General features: G+C 43.2%; 1 protein-coding gene across 1 annotated transcript; it reads left to right on the plus strand.

Annotated features, from left to right (window-relative positions):
- Positions 1-3,582: 3,582 nt before the first annotated feature.
- Positions 3,583-14,907, plus strand: LOC139658452 (inositol 1,4,5-triphosphate receptor associated 2-like; the record flags this gene model as incomplete). The annotated part of the gene is made up of 13 exons (XM_071536588.1): positions 3,583-4,303; positions 5,161-5,271; positions 6,672-6,852; positions 8,603-8,664; positions 8,785-8,860; positions 9,060-9,218; positions 9,329-9,446; positions 10,044-10,094; positions 10,266-10,343; positions 10,598-10,654; positions 12,965-13,024; positions 14,175-14,239; positions 14,814-14,907. Coding segments are annotated over exons 1-13 (1,833 nt in total), but the record flags the coding sequence as incomplete, so codon positions are not given.
- Between the last annotated feature and the right edge of the window lie 648 nt (positions 14,908-15,555).

Consider the following 15,555-nt stretch of genomic DNA (forward strand, 5'->3'; position numbering starts at 1 on the left):
CTAAATAGTAAGAGAATCAACGACTTGGATATTTTAGTTGTAAGCTGTAACACCCTATCTGTCTGTTTTTTTAACTACTTTTTACCCGCACGAGCGTCTCGGCTACCTGGCAGATTAAAGCGCAACCTGCGTCACCAATATTTATCCCTAATATTTATCCCGGGAGTCTAGTCTATATTGTAGGATAAGCCACAGTACGGACCGGTATCTGCTGAACCGGGCATGTGTGTATGTGTGTGTGTGTGTGTTGGTTTACCTTCAGAGCAGGAGCGACGTCTGAAACGAGTCGCGCCATGATGAAAATAAGAGCGGAGTTGCGTCTATTCAGGCTGCGCCGGCTAAACCGCTTACAGATTACACATGTTGGAGCAGGAGTCCCATTATTGTCCTGAAATGATACCAGAGACCTCAAACTAACTCAATCAATGTTTTATCTCTGTGGGCGCTGTCTATGTTGCGCTGCACTTGGCTGACGCAACATTAAATCATTATAATATTCCTATAGGGACTTCTGTAGTGTGTTTACAGTGACTTTATCATATTTTATGGTATTTTTTCTCATAGTGTCACTGTAATATTCCCATCGGGACTGTGTGTGTGTGTGTGTGTGTGTGTGTGTGTGTGTGTGTGTGTGTGTGTTTGTATCGACCTTATCAAACTTTATGGTATTTTTATCCTCTATTGGACTACTAGGCCTATAGGAGTTTGAGTGGTAGATTAATATTCCTCCTGTAATATGTCTATTGGAACATAGTGTGTCCATGTGGTACTCAATAGAAAGTGTTGTGATGGTATTTCTTAATATATATTTATTTTATCTTCTATGGTATTTGATTTTCAGAGGTAGGCTACAATTGTTACGTATTGTAGCTCCATTACACTATAACCTTATTATTTTAACCTTTAAAATGTATTAAAATGTTGCTAATGTTCCCTTTCATAAGGGATACATGGTGTTGCAAAGCAACCACAGTGGCGCAATAGAACTTATGGATAACTCAGTCATGCGCAAAGTCTTAGAAAATCACACGTTTGATCTTAGAAACTCCTCCTAGGCCAGAAATGATCCTTCTTACGGGCCAATAAAGGCTCATTATTCCTCAGTCTCAGTTAAAACTCATTCAACATATTTACATATTTCTCTCTCTCTCTCTCTCTCTTCTCTCTCTCTCTCTCTCTCTCTCTCTCCTCTCTCTCTCCTCTCTCTCTCTCTCTCTCTCTCTCTCTCTCTCACACACACACACACACACACACACACACACACACACACACACACACACACACACAGGGTGACTCTGGGGAGGTGACTCTGGGCCACACTCCACTTTCCTCGCCTCCCCACACCACCATTATTCCATCTATGACAGCCATCTATGTCTATGTCTAATAATTGGGTTTTTGGGCGCTACAATTACAGTCCTAACCGGCTGCCTTAACCAAAATTTTTCACCAGTACTCCCTTGCTCAAAATCTGCATTCATTATTGTACATTATATTGTTTAGACAGGTAATTTATCTGCTATTACCCCTTTGAAAAATCATTACAGTAATCCTATAATACATTTCAGAAGGATACAATACAAATATTGGAGCAAAACTATAAAGCATATAATATCCTATAGAAATATTATAGTAATACCATAAGAGATTGCAAAAATACCATAAAGTACATTAAGGTCACTATAAACTCACTACTGAGTACCACATACACACTATAAAGCCCTACAGGAATATTATAGGATTATTATAGGAATATTATAGTGATGCCATAGTTGATAAAAACAAAATAAAATACAGTTAGGTCACTATAAACTCACGATTGAGTACCATAGAAACACTATATATCCCTGTAGGAGTCTTACAGTGATTTTCCGTGTGGTTTTCATTCTGAACTGAAATAAAAGAGTGTTGTCCTGGATCTCAGTGGGTGCTGTGACGCAGGCAGACCACTGGGAGGGGGTGTCGGCTTACTTTTAGAGTCGTGGCCACCCACCAAGGTTTTAAATCCCTCCATGTCTCAGTGGCGCTGTGCTTCAAACTACCTGCGTGCGTGGTTCTCCTCTCTGTGCGTGAGGACAATTTGCCAAACATTTCAACGCGGATTATTTGCTCCTCCAAGCTTTACAAGGTAACTAATTGAATATTCTCTTGCAGCCGTCGCGCAAACAACATCAATCAACATTAATTGTGTTAATAAAACAAAGGTTTGGTAATTTAGAGAGCAGACAGAAGGTTTTTAGACGCTCAGGTGCATGCTGGACAAATTGCCGACCTGCTGCATCCACCGACGAAAAACCACTATAATATCCTTATAATATTCCTATAGTGCGTCTGTGTTACTCTGTAGTGAGTTTATGGTATGTAGTTTTTATCTTCTGTGGTGTTAATAAAGGAATTTCTGTAGTAGCTGCATGATATTTTACAGTTTGCTGTGATATTGGAATAGTGATCTTATCATAGGAATACTATCGCTTTATTTCATAAGGGTCTTTTTGTATTTATTAAGTTCAAGTGTAGCCACAGGGGCTGCATGAGACAAAATGAGATAAATATTAGACTTTGGCCACTAGAATGAAAGCCAGATGGAAGAACCTCTTGCTCGGCACTAAGCAACGTTAGGGATTAATTTGCTCATTTGCACACCTGTAGAGAGGATTTGCCTCACCTGTTTTCCCCCAGATCTGTGTACATTTGTGCATTTTTTTTATTAGACTAAAATATTTTAAGTCTGAAAAGTCGTGGACTGATATTGCATGCAACCTTATTGGATTTTCCCTGCGTGATTCAGTGTTTAGTCTCATACTCAGCTGCGTGTGTGGTTAGAGAGATTTGAACAGATAGACCATTCTTTCATCCTTCTATCCAACCTTCCTTCCTTCCTTCCTTCCTTCCTCCCCCCTGCCTCCATCACTTTCTCCTTCCTTAATAGGCTTGTTCTGCCTGCACTCATCACCTGCAACTCCAGTCTATAATAGTAGCCATCGAAGCTTGGGACTAATAATCACTACTTGGCATTAGCCGTCCTGTATCAGCCTATGACTGGTGTTTGTCAGACCAGGCTCATCCATATTGGTCCCAAATAGTTCCACCCTACACCTGTGGGCATCTACCACTCTCCAGCTCCAGCAGCACCTTTCCTGCCACTGATGCTGTCAAGTTATTCCCACCAGGGAAAACTGTCCTATACAACCTGAATATATCATGTTATACTCGCACGTTATGTGTATCATGTCATGCACTGTTGCATGCTGTACAATGTTGGTTATCTACCAGGAGAATCGGCATGGCTCCTCCAAGTTTTCTATGTGATTTTTTTTTATGTCCCTGTCTCTAACGTTTGCCTGTCTCTGTCTCATTTAATGGTGTATTCTCCATTTCACACTTGGCCTTGCCTGTTTTTATTGATTTACTTTTATTACTTATTTTCTTTCTGGGAAGGAGCTCCTCAGTAAGCCCTGTGGGTTCTACTGGCTTCTTTCCTTATGTCTCATTTTGATTGTTTTATTGTTTTGCTCGTCTCCCCTCAGACCTCAGCCTCTCCTCTAGCCAGGAAGCCAGCTCTCCAGCCCTGCCTCCAGCAGCATGGACTACTGCACCCCCCAGTCGACGCGCCGCCACAACCCCGTGGACAGCATCTGCCGCAAGCTGCAGACCATCCAGTGGCGTGGTGACCGAGAGCCCAACTCGCCCTTCCAGATCCCCAAGCTCTCGTCCAGCAGCTACGACAGCCCGCAGTGCGGCCTCAGGCACAACCTGGAGGCCATCCTGAAGAAGCGGGCCGTCCACGGAGACGAGGGGGACAAGGAGAAGGAAAAGGAGAAGGAGAAGGAGAGGGAGAAGGGGCGAGGGAAGGGGATGCTGACCCCCACGGCTTCTCCGAGGAAAAGCCGGGGCCCCGCTATCCCTCCCTCCACCCCTTCCGCCTCCTTCACCCCGGCAACCAACCCCCCCACGGCGGCTAACATCACGTACACCATCACCAGCACTCTGGGAGAGAGGAGAAGCAGTGCCGGCGGTAGCAGCAGTAGTGTCGGACAGGGTAAGACATGGCAGAGGTATTGCTCGACGCCTGCCGGCCAGGTCAAAGACTCGCCTTACTTCACGTTCTCGCGGGGAGCCCAGTTCACGCAGCCCGAGGGCGAGAGGCAGAGCAGGAGCCCGCCGCCGGCTCGACCGCGCTCCCAGAGCCACAGCATCCTCTCCTACAACCTCAACTTCTGCTCCGTGGATTCTGGGAGCGCCATGGAGTGCGAGCTGCCCTACCCGGCTCTGGTTGTCAAAAGGCTGTCGCTGGGAGACGGAGGTAGGGAGGAGCGGCTTGTCCTCCAGATAATTATAGTGAACACATGATTGGTTATTGTCTGTGAACTTTTATCAGTCTGCTGTGATTTTGTAGGCGCCAGCAAGGAGCACAGTGTTTGCTTAGATTGAATTCCATATATTTTGTTTTGTTTGCAGGCTGGTCATTTTGAGTTTGCGCTCGTGTAACACAGGAATACTTTTTATTTCTCCATGGCAACCCATATTTTTGTCAGCCCAGCTACAATTTTGAAAAGATAAAATCTAAAATCAACTGCTTCAACTTCAAAAGCTCTTTATGAAATCCAAGATTAAAAGTATTATTAGTTTATTCATAACTATCAATAACAAATTAGGTGACAAATGCTCTCAGTACCAGGATAAACAAAGAATCCCATACTATTCAGTGATGAGGAAAGTAATTAAACCTTGCCTAGCTTTATGTAGCTTTGTCGTGGAAGTAGGTTCTTGATCTAGCCAATAAACTTAGAAAGAGCATAGTTATGATTCAACATCAAAGCTTGGCATAATGATGTACACACTACACCTTAAAACCACAAAAAAACTTGTTTGAACTCCAGTGTTCTGCATTGTGATTGTTGAACTGTAGCACATTGTTGAAAGTCACAGGTTTCAAGATAGACACACACACACACACACACACACACACACTGTATATGCATACATACATATGCATGCTCACGGGCCTTTGGCTTGTTCTCATTATCTTTACAGTCAGTACATGTGTCAGTTTGTTGCTGTGCCTGAAGGAAAATCTATCATGTGCTTGGCTTTTATGCAACTTGAACAGCTCTGTGTGTGTGTGTGTGTGTGTGTGTGTGTGTGCGTATATGTGCACAGGATCCACATTGGCCTCTGAATCCAGGAGGGAGAATATGGCAGAAGTTAGTCTCATCTGTGAGGAGGATCTACTCGACACCATCTTCCACGCCTGCGACACCCAGCGCCGAGGTACACACACACACACACACAGAAGCTTGTACAATCATGAATGCTTTTACCACACATTTGGGACTTTTAGCAAATTGAATAAGTCAGCGTTCATCAAAGAAATTAATTTTAACTTCAACTCGTTAGCACGATCATCATAGCGTGTGTATTTTTCTGTGTCTTTAAAACGGGTAATTCTCTTAGTTCCCAGCAATTACCAGTCTTGACTGTGTCTTTCCCTTGTGCCTCCTGGCATTGGAAACACAGATCTTCCTTTTATCAAGTATTCCAGTGTCCTGTGTTCTTCTCTGCTGTGCGGGGCCATTTGAGTTTCCTGGTCTAATCCGTTTGTGGAGTTTACCGTCTTGGGAAGACGAGTCTTTGGATGTGGTTTTTCGTGATAGCTTTTTTTTAAGCCTCACAACTTGCATTCATTTCTGAAGGGAGATTATTATTTTTGTACCTTTTTGTGCTACTTTTTTGTGTTCACACCCCTGGTCGGGGTTTTCCGTTGTGTGTGATAATGAGGTGAAATAATGGCATTCAAAATATGGTGAACCTGCCTTTGTATGGCACATGGTGAGTTTCTGAAAGCTATGGCAGAATTCTTCTTGTTAAGCGCTGTTGTACTGCTTTTACTGACAGTCACGTACCTTTTTCTTTATTCTTGCCTCTTGACTAAAAAGCTGGTAATTGAGCCTTGAAGCATGAAACTTAACAAAGATTTCTTTCTTTCCTCAAGCATTTCTGTAAAACCTTTATCAAAAAATATATCCTAAAACACTTGAACACTTAAAAAAAACAGCTGTTGGTGATGTTGTATTTTTGTTCTTCCCATGGATATGACGTTACATTGAGATATTTCCAGGGCAAAGGAGTTTGACAGAAAAATGTTCAGCTATCTAAAACATCAACAGTAAATGTCAGGTTTTGGTGTCAGTCCCTTAGAATCAAAGAGCGAGGGCTTCTTTCTAGAGCTGCCATTTTGCACCAAGAGACGTTCAACAATCACACAGGGAGAAATCCATCATAGAAGAGGAGAGAGACCTCAATAGACCAGAATGCAATGCAGCATCAAGACATGTTGAGATTTGAGTAAGGGACTCTCCCTTTTCTCACTGGAAAAACTCTTGCTCTTACCATGCTATCACTATCGCTCTCTCCACCATGTATAGTTCACACCTGTTCTGTGTTGGGGTTGTCAAAAGGCATCCTGGGAAATGTAGGAAATCACTAACTGAAGTAGACAAGGCAGGTGGAGGTAAAGTGGGTACACCAAAAAAGAAAATGACAACAGTTCATCACAAAATAACTCCTAGAATGCATTGAGCATCACAAATTCAGAATATATAACAGTGTAAGTATATTTTTTCCTCTCGTGCGTCTTGGTGAAGCTCTCCTCTTCCCCTCTCCTCTGCCAGGTAAAGTGTACGTGTCTCGCATCGTGGACTACCTGCGCCACACCACCAGCCGCAGCTCAGAGGACAGCGGACTGGAGGAGCTCTGCAACATGCTGGACCCGGACCACAAAGACGTCTCCATCGACCTGGACACGTACCACGCCATCATGAAGGAGTGGATCGACGACTGCCGCAACAACGGGTACCTAATGTTCATGGGTCAATATTTAGAAAATGAACATGATTACATCTCTCTATAATGTCAGTATGTTGTTGGTTCTGCCCTGCTAACACTCAATAGTGGACAAATTACCAGAGGAATCAAGTTCTCCTCTTGCACTGTACATTTTCTGCTCATGTTTTTAGAAAAAGACATGCCATTTCTCTTGCTACGATATCTACACGTTTTCAACTGGCAGGTGGCAGGAGACGGATTAATTCAGGAGTGAATCCTGGATCGGTTTCAAGGTCTGGCAACTAGGACAAAGTGTGATAACTAGTACAGTACAGTTCAGAGCTGGAGAGCTAGGTGGAGCCATGGAAAATATTTCTTAAAAGTAACTATTTGTGGATTATAGATAGAAAGAGAAGAGATAGAAAGTGAGATTCCTCCTTTTCTGCACTTAAAATGTGAATGATGACCAAGCAGAATTCTTAAAGGGACACTGAATTTACAGTATGTCTGGTGTTTTTCTTCGCTAGCTTGTGCCTCGACTATTGGCTCATTTGCTCATCCAGATCTGCATCGTGACTAAATGAACTGCTGATTTGCGCAATGTGTTTTGCTTTCTGCTTCCACACACATTTGTTGCTGCAAAGCTTCCAAACTCTTTGACATGGTGTGAGGAGGTGATGACTGCCTGCACCATCTCCACTAAACTCAAACATGCAGAATGGAGATTTCTACAGAAACCTAACTTGCACATAACCATTTTCTGTTAACTGGTCCAGGTTTTTTTTTTAGCCCTTTAGAGAAGAGACAGTTGTATGTTCTGCTTGAGTTATGCAAGTGGATGCTATGTAGGCGGGTTATGCATCAGATGAGATTTCTGGTGAGATTTTTTCACATATTTTCAGCTGTGTGCAAGTCCATTTGATCCATTGCAGGGCTGTAAATGAAGATACGTTTGCCTCTGAGGCAGTTATGCATCGGTTATCTTCATGTTCTCATCAAAGGGCTTGTTCTTGTTGACATGGTTCGTGGTACAAGAGGTTTGGAGCTACCTAAGGCCTCTCAGCAGTCTGATTGCAAATACATATGTGGAATCATCTTAATGATGTAATGGTCACTGACTTTTGTTTACTTTAATTGCCCCCACGCAATGAAATTGGGGGCTGGACTATGGATCAGGCTGTGTCTGTCTGTCTGTGTTTTCAGCATTTTAAAAAATTACACTGATTAGCCTAATGGGGCGCAGTGATTAAAGGTCAACGTTATTAAATTTGAAAGGCAATAATTGCTACACCACCGGTCTGATTTTGATTAAACACAGAGGGATGATGCATCTTGTTACTGATTTGTGGGGGGCAACATGTTTGCTTGTATTATGAAATGGCTGAACACATATGGGTGTAACTTTGGATTAGAAGTGCTGTGTGTCTGCCAAGGAGCTGTCTCTGTAGTCTTTTTCTCCTTGTTTATAGTGGAAAAGGACGTGTTATAGACAGAGCTGAGCATGTTTTTTTAGCGCTCAGCGTGCCGGGCACCGAAAGTTAAACATTTCAACTTTAGCAGATTAGCACAGCATTTTCAACAGGTTTTCAGGAGTCTCATAGCAACAACAGGAGCCATGGCTACCGCTTCCTCAAACAGCTGTTGAGAGCTGCTATCTTAAAAAACACATCCTGGAAAGACACAGGCCCTAAAACAATGAGCAGTGATGATATAGTGTAGCTGATCTGGTACGTTGGTAATGTGATATACTCAGACCGGTTTCTCTGTCGTGTCTCAGGGAAGACGACCCAGAGGATGACCCAACTCAGGACTCTGTCAAACTCCGGGACAGCCTGTCCGGTGAGCCAGCATGTGAACACACACAAACACACACATTTGCTATTCATTTCCTTCTAGCATACATATATGTAATGTTGCTGATAATGTGTTTTGAGTCTTTTTGGTCTGTTTGTATTTCAGCTAAGAGATCCATGCTGCTCAATATGACCTCAGGAAGTCTGGAGGCCTTTGGGGGAGAGGCGTCCAGAGCAGAATTGTAAGTTGTGTGTGTGAGAGAGGGAGGGAGAGGGAGAGCATTCATCCACAGGTCTGCATAAATAGGCTGTACCATGCCTGTATTTGTGTGTGTGTGTGTGACCATTCACCCACACATGCCCTGGGTCTACAAAAATAGTTTCATTGTGCCTGTATTATTCGTGTGTGTGTGTGTGTGTGTGTGTGTGTGTCCGTCCCAGTGAGACGTCGGAGCTGGTGTACTGCGTGGCCGACCTCCAGATGAGTAACCAGAAGCTGCAGGAGGAGGTGAGGAAGCTGAAGCAGGTGGTGGAGGGCATGGAGGACAGCAACCAGAAGCTGGCCGAGGAGAACGAGGAGCTCCGCAACCAGGCCAGGGTGTACGACACTCACACTCACACACTCACACACACACACACACATAGATATAGACACACAGATGTAGCGGTGCGCTGATGCCCCGTCTCTCTCCCCATGTCTTCTTGCACAGTAACCAGCAGCTGGCCCAGAAGGAGAAGCTGCTGAAGGAGGAGGTGGAGGAGATGAAGGCGACTCTGAGCTGCACTGAGGAAGGCAGAGCTCGCGCCTCCGCACAGAGCAAACACATGGTTAGTCATGCTCACGCCTCACAGAGAGGAGCCAGATTCACTCTGCAGAAGCTTCTTAAATCCTAGTGGGAAAGCTAGGATCTCTGCTCTATTGTTCTGGTTAATGAAATGATGAAATTGGACCATTTACTTTGGTAAAACAATTTGTTTTTTTCGGCATGTTTACTGTTGCTTTGTTACCAAATGTCTTAATGAATACAGGACCTGGGTTACATTTGACTTTTAATTGTATTGGCTCAATGGGATTCAGTTAAGCCAATAGCAGGTAATGGATACTAGTAATACTTCCTAAAGGCATAGTACTTAATTTTGAGTCTTAATTCAAAGCCAAGCAATATGCAAGAGTCTTTGGAGAGTTTGGTTAATGTTTATGTAATGTTTGGCAAAATTGGTTGTGAGGTAGAGCTGCTGTATATTTTGAGTTCTTATGGGCTAAAGAAGTTGCACAATATATACTTTGTACTGAACTTTCCATGTACAAGTCAAGCTCTCTAAGAATATTTGTGAATTTGTGAATATTTGTGACAGATTCAGGACTGGACACTTAATACTCTTATCAAGGCTACTGATTGGTTTTCTTCTTTTGCCGCTCTATAGGAGAGAGAGAACCAGAGTCTTATTTCCAAGATTGCTTCTCTTCAGGAAGAGGTACTGCACTGTATTAAAGAATCAGGACTTTTATCAAAGCAGTTGACCATTAAATCAGTGAGACTTCAGCAGCACAACGCCATATCGTCCATTCATAGATTGGTTACACAGATTATATACGGTTACCTGGTTGTGATTGGCTGGCCTAACTCCCCTCTGATGGCTCCCCAGAACTTCAAGGTCACCATGGAGACGGACGAGCTTCAGAGGAGGATGGTGGAGCTGTGTGACATTAACACTGACCTCCAGGTGACTTTACTCTCTCTGAAACACTCTGTCAGTCCATTTGGCTCTGCTTTTCTACATCTCCGTCTGCTAGCATGTCTCCCACTCTCTTTTTTTCTGTCACTGTCTGTCTCTCAGTCTCGCTCTCTTCCTCTCCCTCTGGCATTATTGGATTTCTGGCTTCTTCCCTTGATAGAAGTGATCTCCACATTCTAGCTTTGTCTCAGCTCAGTAGAAAGAAACCATCCTGCCTTGTCTGTCTTTCTCCTGGTCCTCAGGTTCAGATCCATTCCTTTGATGCTGTCATGAGCGAAAAGGAAGCTGTGATACAAGAGGTCAGTGCCTTATCTTGTTTTTATCCGTTTCTCCTTTTTGTCTGTAAAGCGCGCTATAAATAAACTTGCTTGAATCGATTTGGCACCATTCTAATCCTAAAGCAGAACCTGCTGCCTTTTACGTCACTATAGCTTTTATGGATCAGGTACCGAAAGATGGCATCTTCACGATTTAATGTCATTCAGCCCACTTGTCCCACTGCACAGCGATAGGCTCATGTACACTGAATCAAAAATATAAACGCAACACTTTTGTTTTTGCTCCCATTTTTCATGAGTTGAAATAAAAGATCTAAGACTTTTTCTATGCACACAAAAGGCTTATTTCTCTCAAATATTTTTCATAAATTTGTTTAAATCCGTGTTAGTGAGCACTTCTCCTTTGCCAAGATAATCCATCCACCTGACAGGTGTGGCATATCAAGATGCTGATTAAACAGTATGATTATTGCACAGGTGTGCCTTGGGCTGGTCACAATAAAAGGCCACTCTAAAATGTGCAGTTTTATCTTGAAAAAAGACATTTATTAGGCACTGAACTATGGGTCTCACATGACTAGGGCTACAGATATGCGTTTTTTGAAAACCAGTCAGTATCTGATGTGACCACCATTTGCCTCATGCAGTGCAACACATCTCCTTCACATAGAGTTGATCAGGTTGTTGATTGTGGCCTGTGGAGTGTTGGTCCACTCCTCTTCAATGGCTGTACCAAGTTGCTGGATATCGGCAGGAACTGGAACACGCTGTCGTACACGCCGATCCAGAACATCCCAAACATGCTCAATGGGTGACATGTCTGGTGAGTATGCAGGTCATGCAAGAACTGGGATGTTTTCAGCTTCCAGGAATCGTGTACAGATCCTTGCAACATGGGGCCATGCTTTATCATGCTGCAACATGAGGTGATGGCGGTGGATGAATGGGCCAGTGGGCCTCAGGCTCTCGTCACGGTATCTCTGTGCATTCAAATTGCTATCAATAAAATGCACCTGTGTTCGTTGTCCGTAGCTTATGCCTGCACATACCATAACCCCACCGCCACCATGGGGCACTCTGTTCACAACGTTGACATCAGCAAACCGCTCGCCCACACGACGCCATACACGCTGTCTGCCATCTGCCCGGTACAGTGAAAACCGGGATTCATCTGTGAAGAGAACACTTCTCCAAAGTGCCAGACGCCATCGAAGTTGAGCATTTGCCCACTCAAGTCGGTTACGACGACAAACTGCAGTCAGGTCAAGACCCCGGTGAGGACGACGAGCACGCAGATGAGCTTCCCTGAGACAGTTTCTGACAGTTTGTGCAGAAATTCTTTGGTTTTGCAAACCAACTGTTGCATCAGCTGTCCGGGTGGCCGGTCTCAGACGATCTCGCAGGTGAAGAAGCCGGATGTGGAGGTCCTGGGCTGGCGTGGTTACACGTGGTCTGCGGTTGTGAGGCCGGTCGGGTGTACTGCCAAATTCTCGGAAACGACATTGGAGACAACTTATGGTAGTGAAATGAACATTCAATTCACGGGCAACAGCTCTGGTGGACATCAAAACTTGCAACATCTGTGGCATTGTGTTGTGTGATAAAACTGCACATTTTAGAGTGGCCTTTTATTGTGACCAGCCCAAGGCACACCTGTGTAATAATCATGCTGTTTAATCAGCATTTTGATATGCCACACCTGTCAGGTGGATGGATTATCTTGGGAAAGGAGAAGTGCTCACTAACACGGATTTAAACAAATTTGTGAACAAAATTTGAGAGAAATAAGCCTTTTGTGTGCATAGAAAAAGTCTTAGATCTTTTATTTCAACTCATGAAAAATGGGAGCAAACACAAAAGTGTTGCGTTTATATTTTTGTTCAGTATAGTTTCTGTGAACTGGAAAGAGTGATGCTAACATTGGGATCGGTAGTGCTGTTGAATAGGACGCCTCCATCTTTAAACACTGTGAAAACAATGTGAAAACCTCTAAAATCAGAATCGGCTCAGGTACAAGTTTTGAAGCTGTTGAGTTTAAAGAGTAACTAAACTCCAAACCCAAATCTGTGTAAAGCCTGACATCTAATGGTAAAATGCATGCTAATGAAATGGCCATCTGCTATTGGCTGATTTTTGGTGCCAGGTGATGTCACCTGTTTAACTCCGTAGACAGTGACATCACCTTCAATAGGAAATGGCAGAAAATGTAGGAATTTCACTCAAGAAAATATGGATATGCACTTAAAACTTAAAAATACCAGAGAAGCCAAAATACGTTTCCGTGCGTCTTTTTCTCTTAGTGGTGTTTTTCTTTTGTGTCTCCCTCCACAGAAGAGCAGACAGATAGAGGAGCTGAAGGCAGCAGTGGAGGAATATTCCTCCGTCACAGAGGTGAGTATGTGGAGCCTCGCATCACATCGCAGGTTGACTCAGTTACAGGTTTCAGGTTTTTTCAATGATTGCAGTTTCTTCAGACCCACAACTCCCATTAATTTCATGTGTTCCTGATCCCTGTGCTTCTTTTGCTTGATGCCATTGCAACCATTTTGTGTCCCTCCGACAAATCATTTTAATGAATTCCATTTTTTGGGGGCTGAAATGGGCTTTGGGAACAACAGGCAGGGATTTATGATGATCATTCATTTTGTCGATTTTCTGCTGTGGCAAAGTCTGCAACAATTGAAGATTCTCATTTCAAAATGGGATGGAAAGAAGTTGCACCTACTTAACTGAGAGCACAAATGAAATTGTGGTAATTTTTAAAGGATATCACAGATCTAAAGTCCTTTTTTTTTTTTTACAAAAATGTTAATTGTTTTATTTCTCCAACATGGATATTTGTAATAGAAGGATTCAATAACTAAACCAGTCATTAGATATGTTTATAAGTATTTATATATTTATCTAATGGTATTCGGTGGTGCTGACCAAAGACCAGCAAAAACTCTATATAACCATTTGCAAATATACAGCACAGATTATTCTAGACTCAAAAGCAGAGTTATTTTGTAAGCAAACATATTAAAATGACTCATTACTTTAATAATAGCCCATAATATGCTTTCCTTTATTTATGGTAGGTGCCAGTTTATTGGGGGTTTTTTTTTAATGGTGGATATCTCATTTTGGAAGATTCTAATGTTTCTTCCTAATACGTCCAGTGAGGTGGGACAACGAGCAACGTGTGTGTGTCGTCATCGTTTTTTTGGTTGTGCGAGTGTGAAGCCTGACTGTGGGAAAGAAATCACCTGCTGGCTGCCTAGAGGCCAGTACAAGAGCAATACATATTGCTCTTGTACTGGCCTCTAGGCAGTACTCGTTCAGTTTGTTGTAAACAACAATGTGTACTTAATTGACCTGCATGGTAAATTAAAGACCCAAAGAAAGCAAGCTTCTCAGACACAGGGAAACAAATGAATCCATAGACGGCCTCAGCACCAAAATGAAAAGTCTAGGCTTAATCCGTGTGTGTGAATCTGGATCCTAAACGCCTGATGGGATGGATTGTGTCATGGTATGTTCTGCTGTTGTTTTATTCCAGCTGCTCAGAGCTGACAAGACCAAGCTGGAGAACCAGATTCAGATGATGCATCCAGACATGGCTGGGTAAGTAAACCCAGTACTAAACTAGATGCACAGGGTAGTTTTTAATTTTCTTTAATTTATACTTTTTTTTTATAATTTTTTTTTGGAAACCACTCCATTTAAACCCTAAACTTTATCATTTATAACATCATAAGCGTGAGTCCTAGTTTTTCTATCTTTGGGTTTGGGAAAGATTTATTCATATTCAAGTTGAGTCAAATTCGATTTGACTGTCCTAGACCACAGGAATAACATATAGGAATTTGTAAATTAATTGGTGTAATTAATTAAGACTCCGTCCCTGTTGGTGTCTGTTAGCCCACCTATTCTAATTGATGCCTTTTATATCATTGAATCTCATCCCCCCTTAGAAAGCACCAACTTTGATTGTATTACACAGTAGAAAATACAATACTAACCTTCCCCATCCTTCTTTTTTTTTCTCTCCTCTGTCCCTCTCCATCTCCCCCTTTCCTTTCCCATTTACTTACTGCCACCTCTTTCTCCATCTCCTATCCCTGTTTCTTCCCCCTCCTCTTTTTTTTCTATAACCTCTCCATCACTCCCCCCCCCTCCATCCTCATGTCTCCCACAGGGCGAGTCTGTCCCTGTCGGCGGCCTACAGGTTGAACCAGACCGGCTCAGGATCGCTACAGACAGAACTGGCTCTGGCACAGTCACCACTGGAGGTCAGCACTCCTCTTCTCTCTCTCTCTCTCTCTCTCTCTCTCTCTCTCTCTCTCTCTCTCTCTCTCTCTCTCTCTCTCTCTCTCTCTCTCTCTCTCTCTCTCTCTCTCTCTCTCTCTCTCTCTCTCTCTCTCTCTCTCTCTCTCTCTCTCTCTCTCTCTCTCTCTCTCTCTCTCTCTCTCTCTCTCTCTCTCTCTCTCTCTCCACTCTTTCTCTCACTAGCTTGCTCCCCGTGTCTTTCACTCTCATTCTCTCTCTCATGTACTTTTCCCTCCTGTCATCTACTCTCACTTCTCTGTGTACTCTCACTTTCCAGTCTCTCTTCCTCTGCCCTTTCAGTTTATTCATTTTTCTACTCTCGTCTGAGCCAGTCTCCATGGTTGCTGCATCTCTTTCTCTCGTCTTCATTGTCACACCCAAACTATTGTGCATATGAACCAGTGAATAGATGCTACATTGAGGCATTGGCAGCACACCACACTCACACCCAACACCACTTCACAAGACACAGCCAGTATTAGCCGCGATATGTTATGTAACCTCGATTTACAGCACTCCCTCCACATGTTTTTGTCAAACCGCGGTCATCAGTTCATTAAAAATTCACTCACCAAAGAGGATAACCTCCCTGTGGAGGGGAGAGAAGAGAA

This window comes from Centroberyx affinis, unplaced genomic scaffold (assembly GCF_046629955.1).
Source record: "Centroberyx affinis isolate AG114_WGS23_722 - 3 ecotype Tasmania unplaced genomic scaffold, CSIRO-AGI_Caff_v1 ptg002911l_1, whole genome shotgun sequence".
NCBI lineage: Eukaryota > Metazoa > Chordata > Actinopteri > Beryciformes > Berycidae > Centroberyx > Centroberyx affinis.